The sequence below is a fragment of the Myotis nattereri genome (genome assembly GCF_964212035.1).
Source record: "Myotis nattereri genome assembly, chromosome: 12".
In the NCBI taxonomy this organism is placed as follows: domain Eukaryota; kingdom Metazoa; phylum Chordata; class Mammalia; order Chiroptera; family Vespertilionidae; genus Myotis; species Myotis nattereri.
The window spans coordinates 79,325,441-79,350,001 of record NC_138087.1 but is presented as its reverse complement, the minus strand read 5'-3'; the positions used below and the strand labels follow the sequence as shown (position 1 = coordinate 79,350,001).

The following is a 24,561-nucleotide window of genomic DNA, read 5'->3' as shown; positions in this document are numbered from 1 at the left end:
GCTTCCTCGTTGTGGTTCCTGCTCCCGTTACCTCTCCTGCTTCCAGGGGTCCTGACCTTCCTCTGGACTTTATTTCCGGCTCCTGCTCTGCCTCCGGGGCTTGAACTGGGGTTGCTGCCCCATCTCCCAGGCCTCAGGGTCCCTGGGAGTCTCAGGAAAGGTGGTGCCCGAGGAGGCTTCTGGCGGGTTGTGACCTGGGAGGTCCACTCTGGACACAGATGGGACGTAAGAGAACATCCACGCCCCCTCTGGTATATGTCTGCATGAGACAGACGGCTGGGGACCCACAGACCCCACAGTCCCACGGGCCCCTGGGGGTGGCGGGACAACGGGCGCACGGTCTTCTTGCCGCCCGCACGTTATGTTCCTCTTAACGCGTTTACGGGCGGGTCCAATCGCTGCAATGCGAATTACTCGCTTTATGATTTAATTAACAGCCACTGTCACTGCGACAGAGAGTCCCCGTGTCCTCAGCGCTCATCGATCGGTTGAAGTCAAGCTACCATCACTAAGGCAGGCAACCTTGAAAATGGAGGGAGGAATACTAAGAAAGAAAAGAAAAAAACGGGAAGAGAAGGGTCTGAGCGGAGCTCAGGGGAGACGCAGGTGCCTGGCCCTGGGACTCTGAGATAGACATGAAGTAAGACGGGCAGGGGGAGATGGAAGCTGGTGATGAAGGCCAAGGCACCGCAGGTAACCGGCCATTCGCTTGGACCTGGGAGCGGACAGCTCCCGGGGCGGGAGGCCGCTGTGAGCTCCGGGAAGGAGGCCGCGGGGTCAGGATGAAAATACAAAAAGAAGAAGTAAAAGAAGTTCTGGAGAAGGAAGGTGGTGATGGTTGGGCAGCAATATGAGAGCAATTAATGCCACGGAACTGTCCACTTAAAAATGCTTAAGCCCGGCCGGCGTGGCTCAGCGGTTGAGCATCGACCTATGATCCAAGAGGTCACCGTTCGAATCCCGGTCAGGGGACATGCCCAGGTTGGGGGCTTGATCCCCAATAGGGGGCATGCAGGAGGCAGCCCATCTATGATTCTCTCTCCTCATTGATGTTTCTATCTCGCTCTCCCTCTCCTTTCCTCTCTCTCTAAAATAAAATAAAAACATATTTTTAAAAAATGCTTAACATGGCAAATTTTATGCTACATATGTTGCCATAATTTGAAAAAATTAATAACAGAATAAACCAAAAAAGTCTTGCGCTGTGCACTTGAAGTGGGTGAATCGCAGGGCGTGTGAGTGCTATCCCAGCAAAGCCGGTTAAAACACGGATGTGCAGGGCGGGCTGCGTCCGCGTGGGAATGAGGATCGGGGAGGCTGGCATTTTCTAAAAGCTGAGCGTTCTTTTCGTTTTGTTGATCCTCACCCGAGCCTATGTTTTTCCATTGATTTCTTTCAGAGAGATTGGGAGGGAGGGAGGGAGGGAGGGAGGAGGAGAGAGAAAGAGAGACAGACTTGGATGTGAGAGAGACACATCGATGGGTTGCTTCCTGCACAGGCCACGACCAGGGTCAGGGATTGAACCCACAACCCAGGTACATGCCTTTGACCAGGAATCAAACCTGAGACCTTATGGTTCTCAGGCAGATGCTCTAACCACTGTGCTACCAACCAGGGCTAAAGGCTGCAAGTACAACCAGAGGTTTTCTGCCTTGACACATCTGCCAGGGAACTCAGGGATACAGACTCCTGAGCCGCATCCCTCGCTAAGCCAGGCTCTGTGGGGCCTGGGCCCAGACATGGCGATTTTCACAATCTCACCTGGTTATGCTCAATGGCCCAAGTTCTGCTGGGAACCCACAGCAGCCAGGCCCTGACTAAGGTGCCATGGGACTCAGTGCCCCAGAGGTCAATCCTGCCACCCCTAAGCCGGCCCTCCCTCATCTGCCCCACTCCATACCCAGGACCCCACTCCGGGAGCCCAGGCAGGGGCAGGACCCAGGGCACGAGCCACTCACCTTTCTGGCCCGGGGGACAGTGGGTACACACCACCTCCCTGCTCTCTGGGATGGTCGTGCAGGACGACTGTCCAGGGCACGGGCAAGGCTGGCAGTCGTCGGCTCGGCCTGCAAAGGGGTTGCCATAGAAACCTGGCAAGCAGCGCTCACAGGACGGGCCCTCGGTGTGGTGGCCGCACTGGCAGATCCCTGAGGGACAAGATAAGCACCTGTTTAGCACTGTCCGAGCCAAGAAAACTCCAGAGACAGGGAGCGGGCTCCTGGTGGCGGGGGGTCACAAGGCACGTCTCAGCAGAACAGCGGGGAGCCTCGCAAGGAGGCAGCAGGGCCAGGGGATGAAGAGTCCACCTCGGGTTCACGTCTACTGAGTGAACCTTGCAAACAGTCTAACTGAGGACACCTCAATGTCCTCACCTGCAAAATGGGTACAACAACCTCCACTGGGCTCTGACCTCAAAGGTTTCCACCAGGATTTAATGCAGCCAGAGTGCTCTGTGCAGTCCCTGGCACGCAGAATTATTGTCGGTTATCATTCTTAGATTCTATTCCCAAACCTCTAACTGAAGCAGCAGGCAGCACAGCTAACGTCTTGCGCAGTTTTCCTTTTCCCTTCCTCATGCTCTCCTAACTGCAGGGGCCCCATGGGACAGTGACAGACCCAGAATTCTGGTTGTGACATGAGGCTCCGTTTATGGGGTCTGTGGGTCCCACAGGTTTCTGGTGGTGGGGGATTCTGCAAACCCCTTCTCCAGCCCACAGCACCTGGAGTCTGCTCAGAGTGGGGGACTCTGGGGACAGAGGCGCCGGCCAGGGACTGGGCCAGGAGCCTGGTTGGCGAGACTGCCCCGGGGGAAAGAGGGAACTGGGTGGAGGTGGAGGCGGGGTCCAAGGGGAACCATCACGCCTGCCCTGCTCTCTACCGGTCCCTGCCTTGGCCCAGCACCCACACGCTCATAACGCCTCCTTCTGTCCAGGGTGCATAGCAATGGCCACGCCCACTGGACACACGAGGACTTGCTGGGCAGGAAGGCGTGGCACGGCCAGGGGATCTGAGGGATGACAGGTTGGTCCCATCTCATGAGTGGGTTCTGCTTTCTCGGTAGGGAATGCCTGGAGCATTGCAGGGAGGGATTACGAGGCCCCATCTGTGCTCGACTGGTGATGCCTGCCACGGGCACAAGCCTGGCGGAGGCGCCTATGCTGTATGTGTGTCCTCCTGGCCTGTCTGCTGATTCCCAGGCACCTGTCCTCTGTCAGCTCCCGACGGGGCCTGCGGAAAGCTGAGCAGGGCTTCCCTTCTGAGACCTCGCCTGCTCCTGGTCAGCAGCAGGGCGCTGGCCCCCCCACAGCCTGTGTGAGAGGCCTGTGTCCAGCCCCGTCCAGCACCTCCTGCCCAGCGACCTCCAGGAAGGTCCTTCTGGGTTTCCTCTCCGGTCCATGGGGAGGAACCGCAGGCAGTGAGCTTGTGGGAGGAGCAGCTCTGCCACCTACTGGCCATGTGGCCTCCCTGCGCCTTAGGCCCCTCACCAGGTAGAGGTGACCCTATCGGCCCTGGCATCCCGGGGGCGTTTTGCAGGATTCAGTGATGTGGTGGCAAACACGGTGCCCAGAGCGTGGAGGACCTCGGCGACTCACTTGATTGGCACTGTGTTCGGAGGGCACTGACACAGCACACAGCCAACCCACTCTGGGTGCAGCCTCGACGGGGTGCCGGGACACTCACCTGTGTTAGGGTCACAGGTGCCGTGCTGGTTGCAGGTGCAGGGGACACAGTTGGCATAGGGACCCCCCCGGGGTGTCTCCCTCTTGTAACCCGGAGCACAGGCTTCACAGAACTGGCCCACGTATCCCTTGGGACAGGAGCACGTCTCCACCCAGGAGGCTGGCGGGGAGAGGCCCCGCTGGGCCGACAGGAGCCGGACCTCTCTCAGGAGCACTTGGCCTGGGAGCGAAGGGGGAGAGAGAGAGAGAGAGAAATGTTTCTCCCCAAACCTTCCTATTTACACACGTGACAGGCTGAGGGTTATTGCCCATGATATACAGGCAGCCCATGGTTCATTTATCATTTTTTAAAAACAGTCAAATAAAGAGCAAAGGAAAACGAGGCCATTTTCAGGACGAGCAGTCGGTGTAACTGGAAACGTTACGGAGGACGTCCGCTCTCGGGGGTCATGGAAGACGCACATTAAACAGCGATGGTGCCGCCCGCCGCGTGTCAGGCATTGAAAAGCCGATGCGGCGGGGAGCGGCCGCGTGTGAACATAAATCAGGAGGCGCTGCTTCTGGCGGCAGAGGGGCTCCCGTCAGACCCTCCTTCCTACGGAAACAACCGGAATCTCTGGGCGGAATATGACAACAGGGCCCTGGGAACGCTGGCGAACCCACCGAGGGCGGAGCGTGCAGGACCCTCGTCATCGGAGCGTGGGGTGCAGCCTTCCTGGTGGGAAATGTGGCGGCACACGTCAACACGTACCACGTGCCCCTTCGGCCACACATTTCCGCTTTGGGGGGTCCGTCCCGAGGACACACGTGGGCGAGGACATGAAGCACAATGGGCTGCTCTGTCCTGGTCCTGCAGCCCTGCGTGTGGGGCGGGAACCGGAAACCACTCCTCGGCTGCGAACGGGGCTGCTTGAACTTCGTGGAGCATCTGGGCCACGGAACGGTCCACGTGCCCACAGACGGGCAGGCTCTCCCGCGGGTGATGACAGAGATGACAGACACGGCGAGAGCTGCAAACAGCAGGCTGCCGGCACTGCACTGTGCGACCCTATTTCTACATTTAAAAGGTCAGACTAAGTCATGCCCACGGAAGGGCCTGGAGGGATGTGCCCGAACGTTATCCGTGGGAAGGGGGAGCTCGGGGGCGGGTGGATGGAGGGTCAGGGTGTCCACCTGCCTCTCCAGTTCGCCCCCAGCACCCAGCACCCAGCACGGGCTGGCTACGTGGGTGCCTGTAAGCATCTGGTGACTGGAGGCTGAGTGAATGACGGAAGCGCTGGAAGCTGCTGGAAAGGGTGACAATGAACTTCCTGCCAGGAGCCTCAGCGAGGGGGCCTGGGAGTGACCTGGGAGCAGGGGAGCTTTGGGGGGGGGTTCTAGGGGTAAAGGCAAGCCAACCACAGCTGCAAAGAGAAGGAGCTGGACCAGGCTGGGTTCCACCCCCAAGCCTCAGACTCAGAGAGGAGGGAGGGCTGGCCTCGAAGGAGCCCATCAGCCCCTGGGCGCAAGTCTGGGGGTTCTATCACGCAGTGGGCCCCTCGCAGCGGTGACCCTGGACCACGTGCTGGCACCAGTGGCTTTCGGCTGCCTCCCTGGCCACGCACCTGTCGCTCTGAGCTGCCATCCTCAGGCCCGACCTGCCCAGCCCCGGCCCCTGCCCTCAGCACCCACGGCTGCCCACTGGTTCCATGGATCCAAGGTCCCGACCTCTCTGGGCCTCAGACTCCTTCGTGGTGAAATGGGGACAATAACCATGTTCCCACGTGGGGACTCCACACGGGAGCCGGGCCCAGCTGCCCTGCGGGGTCCTTGCCATCACTGACCGGATGGGCTGGGGCGGGTCCGCACGCGCAGAGCGGTCAGGTTGGCGAGCAGCCGCTGGAAGTGGAAGGGGGGCAGCGGGGGGTCCGCGTCCTCTGAGGTCTCCTGCAGCCTGATGGGGAGGTGGGGGGGGGTGTAAAACCAGAATCTGAGGCAGGCTGCTGGGGCTCCCGGCATGCCTGGACCTCAGGGTCACCTGACCACCGGCCCCCTCTCAGGACAGAGCAGGACACTTACTGGAACTCGAGCTGCACCTCCCCGGGCTGCGCGGCGTCCTGGGGGCCCGACAGGCGGGAGTAGGGCAGGGTCAGGGCCAGGCCGGCCCCTTCCAGCCTCAGCTGCACAGGGAGGGGGGAGCCCCCGGGAGGGACCCGGAAGGTCAGGGTGAGGGGCTGCCCGTAGCTGAACCGCTGGTCGCCCAGGAACTTCTCTGGAGACAAGAGAGGAAGGCTGTGACCGTCTCCATTTCATTAGCCTGATCTTAAATGTCTGCTGGTTTTACTGGCAACTAAACATCCAGACAAGATAAAACGACAGGAGTAGGAAAGCGGAGGCCCCTGCACAGCAGGTGCTCAGGCGGCTCGGCCACCCCTGTGGCCACCCCTGGGCTAGTGCCCTGCGGTCACTGTCCTGACCTTCTCCGTGCCAGCACGTCTGACCGGGGGTCTCGTGGGTGAGTCCGTGGGACAGAGGAGTGTGTGTGGGGGCAGAGGACATGCAGAGGCACCTGCCGCCGCCCCAGGCAGAGCCACACGGACCACACGCGTCAGATGGAGTGGGACTCAGAGCGAGGACCAGCGACGCGTGTCACGTGGGGGACTGAGCAGGCGCCGACGGCCCCCAGAGGCCACGCTTTCCACTGGAGTTGGCTCTGGCATGGGGTGCAGTGCTTGGGGGGGGGGAGGGTGAGGGGCTGATGGGAAGAATGCAGGGACTGCCTGGGGCGCGACAGTGGCCTGAAGGAGCCCCGGGCGGCATTGCTGTGACCGGGAAGCAGGGGGCTCCAGCCCACGCCGTAGGGCACGTGCTCGGCAGAAAACGACCCCTCAGGGTGTCTGGGTCTAACCCCCAGCACGGTGAGTACGTTATGCTGCATGGCGGGGGTGGGGTGGGGGGGGTGGGCTGGGGGGAGGTGCAGTTAAGGTGGCAGGTGGAGATCAGGCTGTTAATCAGTGGCCTGAAAGTAGGGATGAACATGGATTACCCAGCTGGGCCCCACATGGTCACAGCGTCCTTAGAAGATGGAAGAGGCAGGCCGAGGATGGAAGAGGGGTGGGCGCCAGAGCGATGGGAAACGAGGAAGCGGACCAGCCTCGGAAGCCGGAGGCGGGCGCGGATTCCCTGGGAGGCCTCTGGGGACGCACTCTGCCCACACCTCCATGTCAGCCCAGAGACCCCTCCAGACTCCCGTCTGGAACACCGAGAGGCAAACTTGTGCTGTTTCCAGCCACCGCGCTGGTGGCCATGTGTCTGAGCAGCGACAGGAAACGCCCCCGCGGTCCTGCTGCCTGTGGCTGGAGGTACCTGGTGCTGTGAGCTCCTCCTCGGCTTCGGGGTTCAGCAGGAGGCCCCTGGGGCTCCACCGTGCGGGCCGCTCTGGCTCCCCCGCGCTGCTGGCCCGCCAGCCATCGGCTCCTGGACAGCAACACACACGCAGGCCCCGTGAGAGCCTAGAGGGCGGCCTCCACCCTCCAACCTCACAGCCGGCAGCTCACATCCCCATCCCAGAGCCAGGGTGGGCTCTTAGGCTGGGAGGCAGCCCCAGAAGAAGCTAGAAAGCCCAGGACCTGGCCCTGGTTGGGGTGTGATCAGAGCTCTGGGCCTGTGCTGCCTCTCCGCGGGCTTTAAGCAACATGAAGACACAGCCCGCAGACCCCGACGTGGGTGGTTGGGACTGCAGAGACCTTCCTGGCCAGTGCCCTCCCGGCCCCTGCCCTTCGCAAGGCGTGTGTCATGAGCCCCCTGCACCCGGGAGGCTGCCTGGTTAGGAAGCTGTCAAGCGTGAATGGGAACCCAGCCTCGGTCCCGTCCCAGTCCAGTCCACTCGCGCTGGTGACGGCAGTGTAGCCATCACACCACGCACAGTCTAGCACAGAGCAAGTGACCCCAGGGGGCTGGGGGGATGGGGAGGAGGCCCAACACCCGGGGCACCTGAAGGGTGAGGAGGGAGGGATGAAGAAAGGGAAAGAAGTCAGAAAGGGGAGGCCCGGGCCTCCTCGGTCCCAGACTATGTTCTGCTCCTCCCTGGCTGTGTGACCCTGGGCAAGTGACTTAACCTCTCTGAAGTCGTTTCCTCATTTGCAAATTGGGGGTAATGATGTACTTATGGTCCCAGCAGCAATTCTCAGCGTTTGTATGAATACCCTGGGAGATCCCAGAGACTCTCAGGGGGTCCATGATGTCACACTGTCTTCTTACTAGCACTAAGATGTATTTGTGTTCTCTATTCTCTCTCTCTCACAAGCAGAGTGGAGTTTTCCAGAAGCCACAAGACGTGTGACATCACAGCAGACAATGGCAGAAGCCGTGGTGAGAACCAGTCGACTTCTGTGAAGCCAGACGGCAGGAAGATGCGCAGAAATGGAGAACAAGGGGCGCTCTCTCACAAAGTTAGTCTTTTAAAAAGTTACTTCTGCCCTCGCCGCTTTGGCTCAATGGATATAGAGCATCGGCCTGTGGACCGAAGGGTCCCGGGTTCAATTCCGTTCAAGGGCACATGCCCGGGTTGCAGGCTCGATCCCCAGCAGGGGGTGTGCAGGAGGCAGCCGATCAATGATTCTCTCTCATCCGTGATGTTCCTATCTCCCTCCCCCTTCCTCTCTGAAATCAATAAAAATATATTTTTTTAAAACGTTGCTTCTCCCAGGTGGACGTCATTTTTTATTGTACGTTTACTATCATTGTTTTTAATAATAGATACTTTCAAAGTACTGCTTTAATTTCTAATACAGAAAATATCCACATACACAACCCACATGAATGAAAGTGTTTTGAGGGCCTCCATGATGTCCAAGAGCGTAAAGGAACTCGGAGACCAAAAAGGTTGAGAACTTCTGTCCGAGGGTGATGGTGAGATAATGGGATGAACCCAGGGCCGCGCTCAGAGTGAGGACAGACAGTGACTGTCCTTAGGAGCTAAACCAGGGGTCCCGGGGGAGGCCGACATCCCAGACTCCTGTGCCCCTAACACCCCAGACTCCTGTGCCCCTAACACCCCAGACTCCTGTGCCCCTAACACCCCAGACTCCTGTGCCCCTAACATCCCAGACTCCTGTGCCCCTAACACCCCAGACTCCTGTGCCCCTAACACCCCAGACTCCTGTGCCCCTAACACCCCAGACTCCTGTGCCCCTAACACCCCAGACTCCTGTGCCCCTAACATCCCAGACTCCTGTGCCCCTAACACCCCAGACTCCTGTGCCCCTAACACCCCAGACTCCTGTGCCCCTAACACCCCAGACTCCTGTGCCCCATTCCAAGCCCCTCTCTGTCCTGCTTTCTGCGCGGCTTCCAGCAGAGGGTGCACTGCACCCACGCCTGGGGCGCCCCGGAGCCAATGCCGAAGTTTCTGTCTCTGGTTGACACTCTCTTCCTCCCTGGGGGAGGTGTAGGTGCCCCCACTCCTTCCCCCGCCCCCTCCCCCGCCCAGTGCCCCTCCATGGAGCACGTCTGGGGTCCACACAGGCCGGGATTTAATGCAGAGTTCAGAGCTCTGACGCTTTCCTGCTCCAAAGATGCACCTGTGCCACCTGGAGTTGGGGACCTAGGGCACCATGGTGCCCCTGGACCCTGGACCCTGGGCCCAGAGAGAACACCCGCACAGCGGTTGAGAGACAAACTCAGGCGCTGGCAAACCCTGGTGCCAACAACTATGTTCTGTTACCTACCTTTTCCCGGCCTCAGGTGCCTCATCTTTCAAAATGGGAATGAGAGCACCTACCTGCGGGGACTCCGTGAGGTTCCCTGCATATAAAGAGCACACGGCCTGGCATACAGCAGGTGCTCAATAAATGCAGGCAAGGAGCCTGAGCTAGATCCCCAGCACTGGGCTATACCAAGGCAGGCCAGTCTTGACCTGGAGTGATTGGAAATTCCCCCACAGGATCCGAAAGCTGCCTTATACCCCACCTTGCCCACAAGTATAAGGGATGCTGGAGGCTGAGGAAAAGGCAGGGCCGAGAGGGAGCAGAGGGGTGCCGGGAGGCATTGGAGCACCGGTGGGCAAGGAGGGACCCACCTTGCAAGGCTGGCATGGGTGCCTGCGGGGGGCGTCTGGGCTGGGGCCAGAGGCTGCCCCTCCTCCTTCTCCACCCTCCCGCCACTGCAGGATCGCCCAGAGCAGGATGGCCGCCCACCGGGGCTGGGAGAGGCCCGTCGGAGGCGGCTCTGGGGGCTCTTCTTACCCAGGCAGAAGTCGGAGAGGATGTGGTAGGCCCGGAACCGGGCAGCGGCCGCACACACCTTGGAGTGGCCGTAGCAGAAGCAGCTGCTGCAGCCGGCTGGGTTGTAGGGCTGAAGGCTAAAGGTCCCTGGGCGACATCTGAAATGGAAGCAGGCCGTGCCCACGGGGCCAGGTGAGCGGCTAGGCTCGGGGACCCCAGCTGGACTCATGCAAGTCCAGAACCCCTGGGGAAACGTAAACCAATGGTTTTCCGGATTTACGGAAGATTTCAAATTCTAGTACAGAGAGTCCAGTGGCTGCTTCCGCCAGCTTCCCTGATGGCCACACCCGACACCGCCACAGGACACCGATCAAAGCCAGGGACTCGCACCGGTTCCCATTCCTGACGAGAGTCCACACTGTTCTGGGATTCGCCCCTTTCCCACAAACATCTGTTCTGCTCCCACAGCGTAGCACTTGGTCCTGTCCTCCGTCTCCCCAGCTGCTCCGTCTGCCCTGGCTCCCACGACCCTGACACTTTTGAGGAGCACTGGCTGCTTGATCTTGTAGCATGTCCTTCGGTTTGGGCTTGTCTGGTGTTTTCTCATGATCAGACTGAGGCGATGGCTATTGGGAAGAAATGGAGGCGAAGCGCCTTCTCGCCCCAACACGTCGTGGGAAGCGAGACCCCTGCGCCGTCACTGGTCACGCTGGCCCTCACCACTTGGTTGCGTGCTGCCTGCCAGGTTTCTCCCTCCAAAAAGGTCAGACTTAGTTGCTGGAAGCAAATCACTAACCCCGCCCACCGGCAAGTCCCGGGAGTTAGGCTCCACGTCCTGGAGGGGGCGGGGTGAATAAAGATCGTGGACATGGCTGAGCCCACCATAACATCATATGCATTTTGAGGGAGATGTCTGGGGGCAACGAGAATATCCCGTTTCTCCTTAAAGTCCCGCCCACTCATCGCAGCAGGCCTGCCTGGCGGCGTCACTCAAATCCTAAGGACGATTTTCACTCAAATCCTAAGGACGATTTTCTCTTTCCCTCCTTCCTTCCTCGTTAATAATCTGGAATTCTTCTGCAGGGAAGACGCGGCCGTAGTCCCGGGTATTTATTTACTCATCTCTTCGCACCGGGGTGGACTCCGTTAGAACCAGCACCGCGGGATTGCTGTGGCTCCGATTCTTCCAGCCTCTGGACTCAGGCCCCTTCTGGGCTGGGTTTTGTTTTTGTTTTTTGTTTTTCTTGGTTGTTTTTAGACCTGTTTTTGTTTTTAAGCACTTTTTAAAAAAAAAAATCTGTTTTCCTTTTCTGGCACAACAGGACACGCGAGTTCATCTGCCTTTCCCCACTCCAGCCCCCGGATCAGCCATTTCTCCCAGGAGCCCTGAGAGGCGATGAACAAACAGAGTCCTGGTCTGCAGCCCGGGGCCCATCTGAGCCGCCCGGAAGGCAGAACCTGATTCATAAGAAGCGGCTGCTGCCCCAGCGCCCCGCAGGCTCCGCAGGACACACGTGGGCAGGGCTCCCATCTCTCAAATGGGCGGCAGCTCTGGGTGAGGCCCTGCCCAGGATGCGGGGTGGGGGGGCAGAGCCGTGGGAGAACCGGGTGGGGTCTGGTTCCCTGACTCCATGCTGCCTCCTCACTTGAGGGGTTTCGGGGGGAGGGAGACGAAGCAGGGAGTCCAGTCCCCTCCCCAGAGCCCACAGGCCATGCGTGGACGAGGCTATGGGCAGAGTCAAAGCCAGGGCCTGCCACTCGGCTTTGGCCCTGGCTTCTTCCTGAACCAACACGGGCCGAGCGCGGACGCCCGGAGTAGACAGTCCGCAGTGTCAGGCTGTGTCAGATACTTCACACACAGGGCCCGTGGCCAGAGGAGCAGGGCCCGGGCAGACTATGTGCTGGCTGCAAAGGGTTTCAGAGTCCGGAGCCAGAGCCAGGAACACAGCGTGCGCCTGAGGACGGAAACCACGTCTGTGGGCCAGCCCCACTGCGGAGCTCGGAGCCCCAGGAGGAAACTTTGCAAAGTCCTTCTGCCTAGTTGAGCTTTAAATGCTGCATGTGCACCATGATGGGATGGCAGAGAGGTGGACCTCAGCTCAGCAGGAGCTCCGTGGAGCAGGGCAATGAGAAGGATTCCGAGGTTACGACAGGGCTCATGATAAACACTGCTGTGCCCACTAGTGTGCCCGCCCTGGTGGGAGATGATGCGGGGGTGGGTCTGGTGGTAATGTTCCATTAGTGATGTCTGCCCTGGTGTGGGATGGGAGGGTGTGGTAGTGCTCCATTAGTGATGTCTGCCCTGGTGTGGATGGGAGGGTGTGGCAGTGCTCCATTAGTGATGTCTGCCCTGGTGTGGATGGGAGGGTGTGGCAGTGCTCCATTAGTGATGTCTGCCCTGGTGTGGATGGGAGGGTGTGGCAGTGCTCCATTAGTGATGTCTGCCCTGGTGTGGGATGGGAGGGTGTGGCAGTGCTCCGTTAGTGATGCCTGCCCTGGTGTGGGATGGGAGGGTGTGGCAGTGCTCCGTTAGTGATGCCTGCCCTGGTGTGGGATGGGAGGGTGTGGCAGTGCTCCATTAGTGATGCCTGCCCTGGTGTGGGATGGGAGGGTGTGGCAGTGCTCCGTTAGTGATGTCTGCCCTGGTGTGGGATGGGAGGGTGTGGCAGTGCTCCATTAGTGATGTCTGCCCTGGTGTGGGATGGGAGGGTGTGGCAGTGCTCCATTAGTGATGCCTGCCCTGGTGTGGGATGGGAGGGTGTGGCAGTGCTCCGTTAGTGATGTCTGCCCTGGTGTGGGATGGGAGGGTGTGGCAGTGCTCCATTAGTGATGCCTGCCCTGGTGTGGGATGGGAGGGTGTGGCAGTGCTCCATTAGTGATGTCTGCCCTGGTGTGGGATGGGAGGGTGTGGCAGTGCTCCATTAGTGATGTCTGCCCTGGGTGTGGGATGGGAGGGTGTGGCAGTGCTCCATTAGTGATGCCTGCCCTGGTGTGGGATGGGAGGGTGTGGCAGTGCTCCGTTAGTGATGTCTGCCCTGGTTGGGATGGGAGGGTGTGGCAGTGCTCTGTTAGTGATGTCTGCCCTGGTGTGGGATGGGAGGGTGTGGCAGTGCTCCATTAGTGATGTCTGCCCTGGGTGTGGGATGGGAGGGTGTGGCAGTGTTCCGTTAGTGATGCCTGCCCTGGTGTGGGATGGGAGGGTGTGGCAGTGCTCCATTAGTGATGTCTGCCCTGGTGTGGGATGGGAGGGTGTGGTAGTGCTCCATTAGTGATGTCTGCCCTGGGTGTGGGATGGGAGGGTTATGGGACGGGTGTCATATATTTGCTGCCCCTGGATTAGATGATCTCTCCTATCCTTTTCAGCGATTTCTTTTCAGGATTCTGAACTAGAAAAATAAAGATGTATTTTCAAGGCTATGAACGATCGGTGGTGCTGGCCCACAGCATAACAGAGTAATAAAACCTTCAGATGACTTCCTAGATGGCAGAGCCATGGGCTCCAGGAAAGTGCCAGGAGGGGGGGTGCCTAAGTCTGTGAGGATCCTGCCCCCTGCTCCTCGCACCACCGCAAGCCTGAGGCCACTTCTCACAGGCTCATTGCCAGACGGGCTCACCCACCGGTCACACTGGCTGCCTTCCACGTTCTCTTTGCAGGGGCAGCGCCCACTGCGGGGGTCGCAGGTGCCCAGGCTGCCGGCGGGATGGCAGGTGCAGGGTCTGCCAAGAAGACAGGACGTGGGGAAAGGTGAGTGACTCCAGAGAGGAACAGCCCGTCCTCCTGGGAAGGACCCTACACTCTCCCCACTCCTGAGAGGACAGGGGGCAGACGGGCCCACGAGCCTGCATCCCCCGGCTCACTGCTCCCCCCATGCCAAGGAAGTGACCTCCGCTCACCTGAACAGCAATCCATCTGCCGACCCACCACTCATCCGTCCATCCATTCATCCATCCACTCACTCGTCCATCTGTGCATCCTTCCATCCACCTGTCCACGTACCCATCCACCCACCTATTCACTCACCCATCCATCCAACCGTCCATCCAGTCCAAATGCCCCGCCACGTGCCCCTGCTGGGCCGCCCACACCCACGGCGCGGCCACCTCACCTGCAGCCTCCCTCGCTGAGCGAGTGGAATCCGGGCAGGCAGCGGTCACACTTCCAGCCCGTCACGGTGGCCTTGCAGGTGCAGGTGCCCGAGTCGTCACACTGCAGGCGCAGGGAGCCTGGGGTGGGGAGGGGGGGAGGGCACAGGGCATCAGGGGCCGGAATCGGGCGAGGCTAGCGGCTGGGGCAGCAGGGCCCACTCACCTGCCGGGTGGCAGTCGCACGGCTGGCAGGGCATCCAGGGCTTCCAGCGGTAGAAGTTCTCCTGGCAGAGCTGGCAGTGCGGCCCGGCCGTGTGGTCGCGGCAGTGGAGGCAGCGCCCGCCGTGGCCCGTGCTGCGGAAGAGCTGCTGGTCGAACACGCACTGCTCGGAGTGGCCGCTGCAGTTGCAAGCTGTGGGCAGGCGGTGGGGGTGTCAGCGGCCGTGGCATGTGGCAGGACGGGAGTCCGTGCCAATCAGCCTCCTTCTGTGGAATGAGCAGGCAGCTCGGGGAAGGTCAGAGATGGAGTTCAGGCCCGGCTTGATCAAGGATATGGAGACCAATGGATCGATCTTCCAAAACCGGGTACTTTTATGAGCAGAGGGGGCACCATTAATAAATATCCCAAAACACAGGGCCCTCTGAGGCAATCGAGGAGGGACAGTCACCTGGTCATGAATCAGACAGGCCGCCTGGGAGTGGCAGTGTGGCTCATTCCAGGATCTCGTGGATCTGTGTGAACCTGGTCCCCAGTGATCATGGGGTAACTCAGAAGCATGAAAATCCACGTCACCCTTCATTCACTCGTTGATTCATTTAAAACAACCTACGTGCTAAGGATGGCTCTGTGATGACTCCTGTGGTGCGCAGGGCAGGGGCGGGGGAGCCAGTGAGCAGTACGATCCCGGCTCCCATGTACACACTGCACACTGACGGCGGCCAGATGCAGCAACCCGTGCACACCCTGCGGGGGGCGGGCGCTGGGAGCTGAGGCGGGGCCCTACAGCTGTCCTGGGGACTGGGGCAAGCCTTCTCGGAGGGAGTCACAGCTACAGGGGCATCTGAGGGGTGAGCAGGAAGGAGCTGGCCGCTGCAGGAGGGGACGGGAGGGAGGGGAGAGTCCCAGATAGGTGAGAACAGAGATAAAACTATGGAACCAGAGAAGAAGATTCACCCAGCGTCTGTCCTGTGATGGGCAGGGAGAAGGGTGGGGACACTGTGCAGTATGACAGGACAGGGAGGGCTGCAGGGCCAGCCCAGAGGGCTAGAGGTCGGCTTGACCCGGAAGCTGGGCAGTGAACTCCTCCTTGGGCCGAGGGGCTGTGGGGGATTAAGAGGGGAATGCAATCACACTTGCACTTTCAAGAGCCCCCAGGGCCGCAGGCAGGAAGGGCAGGAGGGAAGCCAGGCCAGCAGGAAAGAGGGGGCTTGGGCGCCCAGGGAGGGGTGATGGGGCCCTGGCTGCAGAGAGGACACAGATGGGCTGGAGGGATGCGGACCAGGCTGGATTCAGGGCTCAGGGGCTGCTGGGACCGGGGAGGTGGGGGGTCAGACACGAAGCCCCCGTTTCCGGGCTGGTGACTGGGATGACAAAGATGTGACCACAGGGGTGAGGATGTGGCCAGAGCAGCATCTGGCCTTCTGTGTCCTCACCATGGAGACGGCTCCAGACTCGGAACGAGTGAGCCAGTCAGCACGGCTTCCACGGCTGTGGGAGGACTCCCTGGTGGAGGCAGGCCAGCGAGGGCAGCAGGAACCCATTAGGGTCCCGGCACCCTGTCTCACGGAGCAGGCTGTGCCCGCCCTGTCCCAGCTCTAGCAGCCAGTGACCCAACCCAAGAGGACAGAGGACCCAGGGCCCAAACTCCCGCCAGCGGCGGCTAAGCCTGCTGGGAGCTGGTGCTGGTGACACCTGCTATGCACCAGAGCCTGAAACACGCAGATGACGATCGGGGAGACAGGCTGGGGCACCAGGCTGGGAGGAAGGTGGTGGGTCCCCCCACCCACCCCATGCGTGCACAGCCCCATGTCCCTGGAGAAGGGCTGACAGCCCCGTCCTCTCCACATGTGGTCCAAGCCACATCACAGGGGCGGGAACATGGCAGGGCTGCCGGGGGCTGTGGGACAGGCTGGGACCGGGGTGGCCTGGCTTTCATTAACAGCTGTGGTTGCAGCAGTTGAAACAAAGGAACAAGTTGGGGGACCTTCCCAGCCCTCCCACAACAAACACCTCCGCTGTGGGGGACTTGGTGGGGGGGAGCTGCGGTGGGGGGAACACTGACGATGCCAGGCCCACCTCCTGTCCGGCTCTGGCAGCTGAGTCCCAGCTGCCACAGGCCCACCCAGGAGCAGCCCCCACAGCGGATCCCAGGGAGCTTGTTTCCCGGCCGGCACCCCGGGCCCCCGGAGTCCCAGGTCACTCACGCAGACACTCGTTGGCAGCCTCCGCTGTGCCCCGCGCCCACGGGCGGTCCTGGAAGAAGGGCAGGCAGCGCTCACAGTCCGCGCCCGTGGTGTTGTGCTGGCATCGGCAGACCAGCCGGCCCTCCGCATCGGGGCCACACTCGCTGGCGTGTCCGTTACACTTGCACCTGGGAAAGAGCGTGGAGGACGGGGGTTCAGAACTGAGACGGCACCGGCTCGGGGCGGCCCCACGGGGTCGGCAGAGGAGGGGTTAATCACCGAAGCCGCACTCAGTGATGAGTTTTATTGAACATCTACTATGTGCCCAGGACAACAGAAAGAGACAAGCGGTTCTGAGCTCTGTTGACATGTAATCCCATTGCACGTCATAAGCTCTAGCCCATTTCACAGATGGGGGAACTGAGGCACAGAGAGGTGTTCTGGGGGCCATACCCGTGGGGCTGTCCCGAGCGGCCAAACCCAGCTGCTTAGAGGACGGCCACGGCGTCCAGCTCCCAGCCTTCCGCTGCGCCACTCCCGACCCGCTCTCCCTCGAGCCCTGCTGCTGTGGTGGGAGGGACCGTAACTATCCCCATTTCACAGATGGGCAAATAGAGGCTCAGGCCATGAAGTGACGGATGCTAGCGGCAGAGCTAGAATCTGAACCCGGCTCTCCTACTTTGCACAGACCCCGAGTTCCTGGCCAGCTCGCTCTGGCCACTTTGTGGCTCCCCATAAGCTGTGTCCTGCACTCCGCCCCCCGAGGGCATTGAAGCAGCCTGACCATGGCCAGCGCCCACGGTGCTGTCCCTGCTTCGGGGAGACAGGCTTGGGAAGGACGCAGGGCACAGCTTCCTCGCCAGGCCTCCCTGGGAGCCCAGGGTGGGCAGGTAACACCCAGGGTTTCTGGCGGAGGCGAGGGGGCACCAGGCAGTGTTGGGACAAGAGACCACCCGTGTTCCCAAGAGGTTGCTGCAAACACCTCCCTTCCCCATGAGGCCCTGTGACCCCGAGGGAAGCAGTGAAATTCGTGTAGGCCACTGTGGGCGGACACAGGCCGCTGGGACACCTGCTGCAGGCCTGGGGGTGGTCTGGCTCTGGCAGCTGGGGCCCAGATGTTCTCTGGGGCCAAGCCCCTGACAGCAGGCGCTGGAGCCCACTCCATCCGTCATCCTTGGAGAACACCTCCTCCGGGCTTGACCTGAATCAATGTGGGGGTGGCAGGGAAAGGGAGCAGAGGGGCCTTCTCAGACACCCCCATTTTCCCTTTATTCCCAGGCCCCAGCCTTTCCTGAAAGGCGCTGACACATTGAGTGTAGACAGCTGGACCCCATGTCCCTCCCAGACTCTCCGCCTCTCCAAGGCCCCCCAAGCGTCCCTGAACCATGGGAGCCCCCTGCTCCCTGCCCCCCAGGCCATCACTCCCCCGTCGAGCTGACTTCCCGTCCTAAATAGCTTTCGAACCCACACGTTTTCTCCGCCCTAACGCCATCTCCCACGGCCGCCACCTAATATTCCAGCTGTTTCTCTCTCTTCTTCCCCACACGGTTGCCAAATGTTGGAGCATTTTAAAAATCCAACCCTGCCTGGCCAGCTCAGTGGTTGAGCATCGACCTATGAACCAGGAGGTCACAGTTCAATTGCCGGTCAGGGCACATGCCCGGGTGGCGGGCTCGATCCCCAGTGTGGGGCCTGCAGGAGGCAGCTGATCAATGACTCTCTCATCATTGATGTTTCTATCTCTCTCTCCCTCTCCCTTCCTCTCTGAAATCAATAAATATATATATATTAAAAACACACACCAAACCCCCCCCCACAGCTCCCCTCTGACTGTACCCACGGCCCTGAGAACCTCCATTCCAGCCTCAGGGCCTTCTCCTGGGTCCTCAAGTCCCAGGTCTCGCACAGGCTGGCCCTCGGCTGGAATGCTCCCCTCCTCCAGCCTTGGCGGGTCCCCTGGCCGCGCACAGCCTGTCCTGGCCTCCCGCCCTTGTCGTCCTGGGGCAGGCTGCCGCCAGATTCCTGAACCTGGAGCAGGAACCCATCCGTCTTCTTCGCTACTTTCCCAGGAGGGACCCGACCAGCGTTTATGCTGAAGATCTCTCGTGCCTCCCCGGCTCCTCCGCCCGCCTTGAGCACCCGGTCCCGGGCGGCCACGTGTGCGACCGCCTGGATGTCAGTCCCTGTTCCTGGGAGGGGAGACGCTTACACAAACTAGCGCTGCTGTGGACTGCAGACCAGGACCAGGGCCCGACCGCACGGCCTGCCGCCCCACACGAGAAAGGCGCCGAGCGTGGCGACCCTTCAGAGGCGCTGGGCTGGCCGTGGGGCTTGGGAGCAGCCTGAACTGAGGTGCCCCAAAGCCGCATCAAACAGTGCCCAGCCCGGCTATGCCCAGCCCCCAGGAGCGCTGGGAGGCAGGGGGTGGACGGTGCGCTGCTTATAAAATCAGGGCGCTGGGAAGGAAGGAAAGCTTTGAAAGCTCCGCATCCCGTGCTGCTCCTGGTCGCCACCCACCAGCCACACGCATAACACGCTCAGTCCGGCTGCAATGCGAGCGCATGTGAGCCGGGACCTCGGAGCCGCGCTGCGTGCTGTGAAAATGCCACTTGATGGCAGGAATAAAAGTGCCTGCGAGAGGGAAGGAGGAAGGGAGGGAGGAAGGGGGAGGGGGGAGGGAGGAAGGAGGGGGCAGGGCCTTCGAGGCAGAGGGAACGGTGGTGCCCAGGCCAGCATGTCCCTCACGTGGTGGTGGACGCAGCTGATGGAGAAGCTGCAGGAGGTGGGCTGGGAGGCGGGGAGCGGCCAGGCGGCTTCGAATGCCGGGCCCAGGGGACCAGGATCCGCTCCCTGTCTCTCCCGTGGGCACAGAGTGGCTTCTTCACCCTCCCCCCGCCCCCCGTGGGGCGACACCACGCGGCAGCACCCTGCCGCTCTCTCCGCCCTCACCCACCTGCCGCCCACCGAGAAGTCGGACACGGCGTAGTAGTAGGACTGCAGCACCTTGGGGTCCTTGAAGATGTCATCCCCAAACGTGTTGAGCCGGTCGAGCGAGATGAGGAGCTCCGTGCTGGTGACCCACTCCTGGGGGGCACAGGGAAGGGCTGCCGTCAGCCGGGAGGCCCAGCTGGCCTGTCCGCGGTCTCCAGGGACACACGGACAGGCCACGCTCAGACGCATTCCAAGGACACTGCCGAAGTCAGGAGCCTGCGTGCCGGGCTCCTGCCAACCCGGGTGCCAGCCCACTGCCTGGCTGTGCGACTTTGGGGAAGTTGCTCGAAGTCCCGGACCATCCCTGTCCCCATCTGTGACATGGGCCAAGGCACAGCGCCGGGCCCACAGGGAGTTGGGAGGATGGCCGATGTCAGCAGCGGGGCGTGGGGTCTGGTCACCTGACTCCTCCCAGTGGCTCCTGCACCCCATTCTAGAGGTCGGCTGGGGGAGAGCATGTCCCAGCACCCTTCTCTCCTGCTCAGTGAGGCCTGGCGGGGGGCAGGCCCTCGGTTTATAGGTGCATCACATGCCAAAGATCAGTGGTTGAGCGTCAACCTATGAACCAGGAGGTCAGGGCTCGATTCCCAGTCAGGGCACAGGCCCGGGTTGCGGGCTCGATCCCAGTGTGGGGCGTGCAGGAGGCAGCCGATCAATGATTCTCTCTCATCATTGATGTCTTTATCTTTCTCTCTCCCTTCTTCTCTGAAATCAATAAAAACATATATTTTTGAAAAGATCAGGCTTCCACAGACAAGTCACCTGTCCCAGGCGATGTCTGTCCCTACAGAACCCCCCCGCCCCCCACAGGAGCAGGGCCTGGGGGCCTTTACTCGCTGCAGCCCCAGCCCCGGGCTCTGCCCACGCAGCGAGCACTCCATCAACACGGACTGAGCGCTTCCCCCGGAAGAGCTGGTGGGAGAGAACTACGTGAAGGCTGACATTTTCATCCGCCTGCTGTTTGTGACTGGATTTTAATTAGCATTTTAATTCAGCGCAGGAGCTCCGGGTGCAGCAGCCAGGCCATTAACACAGAGAAGGAGCTCCTGGCAAGGCCCGTCTCCTCGCCCCAGCAGGGCTCAGGCCAGCCGGCCTCTGCGGCTCCCTGAGCTCAGCGACCCGCGAGCCTGACGCCTGGGACCCAGGGCCGCTGCCGAGGATGCTTCAGCGGGGAGGGGGGCCCAGCCCCGGGAAGCTCAGTGGGCACCTCAGAGAGTTTGTACATCCCCGTCTCCCACACCACTTCTCAACGCCCCTGTGCACCCAGGGGTCTGGTTAGAAGGTGCCTCCTGATCCAGAGGCCGGGCGGGCCGAGACTCCCCGGGGATGCTGGCTCGGGGCCTCCCAGGAGCTTTGTGAGTAGGGACCATGACTGAGGCAGGAGAGCAAGAAGCTGGGAAATTCCTGGGCAAGTGGAATGGGGAGGCCGAGACGAGATAAGTAAACAAGGCCAAACAATTTGAACAACGCACAGCCGGCTTGTGAAGCTCAAGACCTTATCTTCCCCAACCAAGGACACTTGAGAGCAAATGGTTTACACCTCCCCTCCCTGAGCAGGGAGCACAGAGCTTCGTCACTCTGGTCCGAGCTAGAGAACAGAGACCCAGTTAAGGCCACTGGCGCCGGCCGAACCCAAGGATGGATGAAGTCGGGGAACAAGTAACAAAACCTGGTTAGAGCCGGACGGACCCAGATACAGTTCAGCAGAAAGCCGACCAGGGACCATCCCACACGCCCCTCCACGCTCATGCTGATGCATCGGCGGAGTAAAAACGCACCTGGAAAGCTGATGAGTATTCTGCTGAAACCTCCCCCTGAGAGTCTCACCCACAGAAGAGAGATACAAACCTTCAAGGCAAAGGCTACCAGCTCCGGCGTGCTCTAGAGCAGCGGTCGCCAACCGGTGGTCCGCGGGTCCGAAAGGCTGGCGACCGCTGCTCTAGAGCACGTCCATGCCTTTTCTCGGGCCTGAACTTTTTACGCTCCTGCTCCTAAACGCCAAGGGCCCCCAAGAGACTCACAACCAGGGGAGCAGCAGGCAGTGCAGCTCATCCCGGGCTAAACCCCCCGATCCTGCCTCCAAGGCCCCCTTTCTCTCTGACTGCCCAGTGGCTGACAGCAGCCCGTCCTGGCTCACTTCTTTCCTGTGACATTTCTCGGAGCCAAAGCAGAGCCCCACTAGGCTCTCCTGCTGCCTCCTCTGCTCTCAGCCCTTCCTTTGTGTCGCTGTCCCCAGCTTTAATAAACGCTCTCTCAACATCACGGGGACTCCTGCCGTGAGATCTTTCCTGCACGAAGTCAAGGACCCACACACGATGCTGGCTGGCCCATGGCAGACTCGCTCTGGGCCCTTTCCAGTGACATTAGTGCCCCCATTTTACAGATGAGGAGACTGAGGCTCAGAGAGGGTAAGTCCTCTGCTCCAAGCTGCACAGCAGAGCTGGGGTTTGGGTCCCAGCTTTAACCATGAGGCAGCCTGTCTTCTTGCATCTACCCCAACACCCTCATCACACCAGGAGGCCGGAGGGCAACAACCTGTCCCCCCTCTCCAGCCCACCCCCACCCCCCCACCCCCCGTCTCCAGCCGCACAACCCTCCTCTGGGTTCCTGCCCTGGCTTGTGGCCCATGGCCTGCTCCCTCAGGCTGCTAAAATAACAGGAACTGTGTCCAAATCTCCCTGAGACCCCGGGGGCAGGAGTTGGGAGAGGATTTGCTCCCTCAGCCCAACTGCGTGGGGCCCTCCCTGAGGCCTCCAGGGTCATTTTAGGGCAAAACTGGAGGCCCCAGGGACACAGGCAACGGGCTTTTGCAACTTCCAATCACTGCAGCCAAAACTGTGAGTGGGGACGCGGTTGGAGTGGGGACTCGGGTGACTCTGGACAGGCCCCGGTCCGGAGTGCGGGGTGGAGGAGGTCAAGAGCGGTGAGCGGTGGTGACGTTTAGCTTCAAAGCGTGAATGGGCACCCTGTGTGCCCAGCCCGTGCCGGCCACTTTACAGCTGACTGTCCGACGTGGCAGTGTTCTGCGGACACGAAGGCCCCGGCCGGCCGAGCGGACGGTCGGCAGGCCCACTCCCCCGGCGGCAGAGAGCGCTGCTGGAGGCGCCGCCGTGGAGCGCCCGCCGGGGCTCCGGCCCACAGCTCATGCTCTTCCCACCCTCTCCCTTTCACCCTCGGAAAAGCCCTGAGACACACGGGCGGGCAGCGCTGTGGGGTCACAGAGGGAGGAAGCGAGGCCCTGAGCCGGGGTCCTAAGGAGCCAGCACACTCAGGTTCTGGTCTGGGCCTCCCACCCCTCGAGCCCCTGGGCTACGCCCTCCCCTCCCCCGGCCTCAGTTTCCCCACCCCCACAGGAAGGGGTCAGTGAGGTGGTGGTGGTCACCCGGCTCCCGGGAGCCACAGGCTCTGACACGGGAGGCCACGAAGGGACATCTGTCCGCATGTGCGCCCTCTTCTACCAAGTCCGTCATCAGGTGCCCACGGGGGGTCTGGACACAACAAAGGCTCCTGTTGTTTAAAATCTGAAAACCAGCCTGGCCGGCGGGGCTCAGTGGTTGAGCATTGACCTATGAACCAGGAGGTCAGGGTTCGATTCCCGGTCAGGGCACCGGCCTGGGTTGCGGGCTCGATCCCTGGTGTGGGGCGTGCAGGAGGCAGCCGATCAATGATTCTGTCTCATCATTGATGCTTCTATCTCTCTCTCTCTCCCTTCCTCTCTGAAATCAATACAAATATATTTTAATAAAAATAAATAAATAAAATCTGAAAACCCTGGGATCTCATGGGTCTCCCTGTGTCCTGATGCTCTAGACCAGGGGTCCTCAAACTACGGCCCGCGGGCCACATGCAAATACAAATATTGTATTTGTTCCCGTTTTGTTTTTTTACTTCAAAATAAGATATGTGCAGTGTGCATAGGAATTTGTTCATAGTTTTTTTTTAAACTATAGTCCGGCCCTCCAACGGTCTGAGGGACAGTGAACTGGCCCCCTGTTTAAAAAGTTTGAGGACCCCTGTTCTAGACTTTCCTGTGGTCCATGGATGCCGTGTCCCACCCACAGCCCAGTCCCAACCCCCTGCCCTGGCGCCCCCACCTTGGCCTCCCCAACCCCCCCAGCCCCCCAGCCCCGCTCCTCTCCGACCTGCAGCGCGGGGCTCTCCTCGAAGTTGTAGGCGCTGGGCCGGCCCTCCAGGGTGGAGAAGGCCACGTTGCCCCCGCTCAGGGGGGAGATGTCGCTGAACTCGGAGGTGCAGAAGGCCACGCGCTCGTCCTGGCCGGGACGCAGGTAGTGGCCCTCGGGCCGGCCGTAGGTCTTCCCGCAGGAGGCGCTGTAGAACTGGTAGGGCTCCCATGGGCCGCCCGCGTGGCTGCGCTTGTAGATGGCGAAGCTCTCAGGGCGGCTGGTGTGGAACTTCAGGCGCACGTAGGTGATCTCGTAAGCTTTGCCTGCCGCGGAAGACACCCCCACCTTAACTCGGTCCTCCCAGGCCGCTCCATCCCTCCCACATCTGCAACTTCACCCCGGCCCTTTGCAGCAGGCTTCTCTGAGCCTCCACACCAGCCACTCCTGCCAAGCGCCTCCACCAAGCACCCCCTCGGCCCAGCCTGGGACCCCGCCTTGCTTCCCTCCTGGGCCACTGGCCACTCCCGCCCCCCACCAGGAGTATCATACAGTGGGGTAGTGTTTGGGAATAAGAAGGAATGAAGCACAGAGGCTCCTCCAATTACGATGGGGTTACGTCCAAATAAACTCATCGCAAGTCAAAAATACTGTAAGTCAAAAATGCATTTACGCCCGGCCAGTGTGGCTCCGTGGTTGAGCACCGACCTCTGAATCAGGAGGTCACGGTTCGATTCCCGGTCAGGGCACCTGCCCGGGTTGTGGGCTCCATCCCCAGTGTGGGGCGTGCAGGAGACAGCCGATCAATGATCCTCTCTCATCATTGATGTTTCTATCTCCTTCTCCCTCTCCCTTCCTCTCTGAAATCAATAGAAATATACTTTTAAAAAAGGAAAGACCATAGGATCGGGCAATTCCACTTCTGGGTCTCCATCCAAAAGAACGGAGGCTGTTACATATTTTTATAAATTGGACCTCACATCCATTAGGATGGTTATAATTTTATTTTAAAAAGGCAATAAGTGCTGGTGAGGATGTGGAAAATTCGAACTGTTGGTGGGGATGTAAAACGGTATA

The 24,561-nt window shown here is 60.6% G+C and overlaps 1 protein-coding gene across 1 annotated transcript in view; it reads right to left on the bottom strand.

The window, feature by feature from the left end:
• LAMC3 (laminin subunit gamma 3) overlaps window positions 1-24,561 on the bottom strand; it is a 51,943-nt gene that overhangs the window by 16,465 nt on the left and 10,917 nt on the right. The window contains exons 2-13 of the mRNA XM_081102897.1: window positions 23,506-23,810; window positions 19,326-19,456; window positions 16,394-16,560; window positions 14,193-14,381; window positions 13,990-14,107; window positions 13,502-13,600; window positions 9,905-10,041; window positions 7,026-7,136; window positions 5,739-5,931; window positions 5,529-5,613; window positions 3,682-3,940; window positions 1,959-2,147 (exon numbers count right to left, since the gene is read on the bottom strand). Of these exons, the coding sequence (XP_080959023.1) occupies window positions 1,959-2,147; window positions 3,682-3,940; window positions 5,529-5,613; window positions 5,739-5,931; window positions 7,026-7,136; window positions 9,905-10,041; window positions 13,502-13,600; window positions 13,990-14,107; window positions 14,193-14,381; window positions 16,394-16,560; window positions 19,326-19,456; window positions 23,506-23,810 (1,983 nt within the window). The remainder of the gene's footprint in view (window positions 1-1,958; window positions 2,148-3,681; window positions 3,941-5,528; window positions 5,614-5,738; window positions 5,932-7,025; window positions 7,137-9,904; window positions 10,042-13,501; window positions 13,601-13,989; window positions 14,108-14,192; window positions 14,382-16,393; window positions 16,561-19,325; window positions 19,457-23,505; window positions 23,811-24,561) is intronic.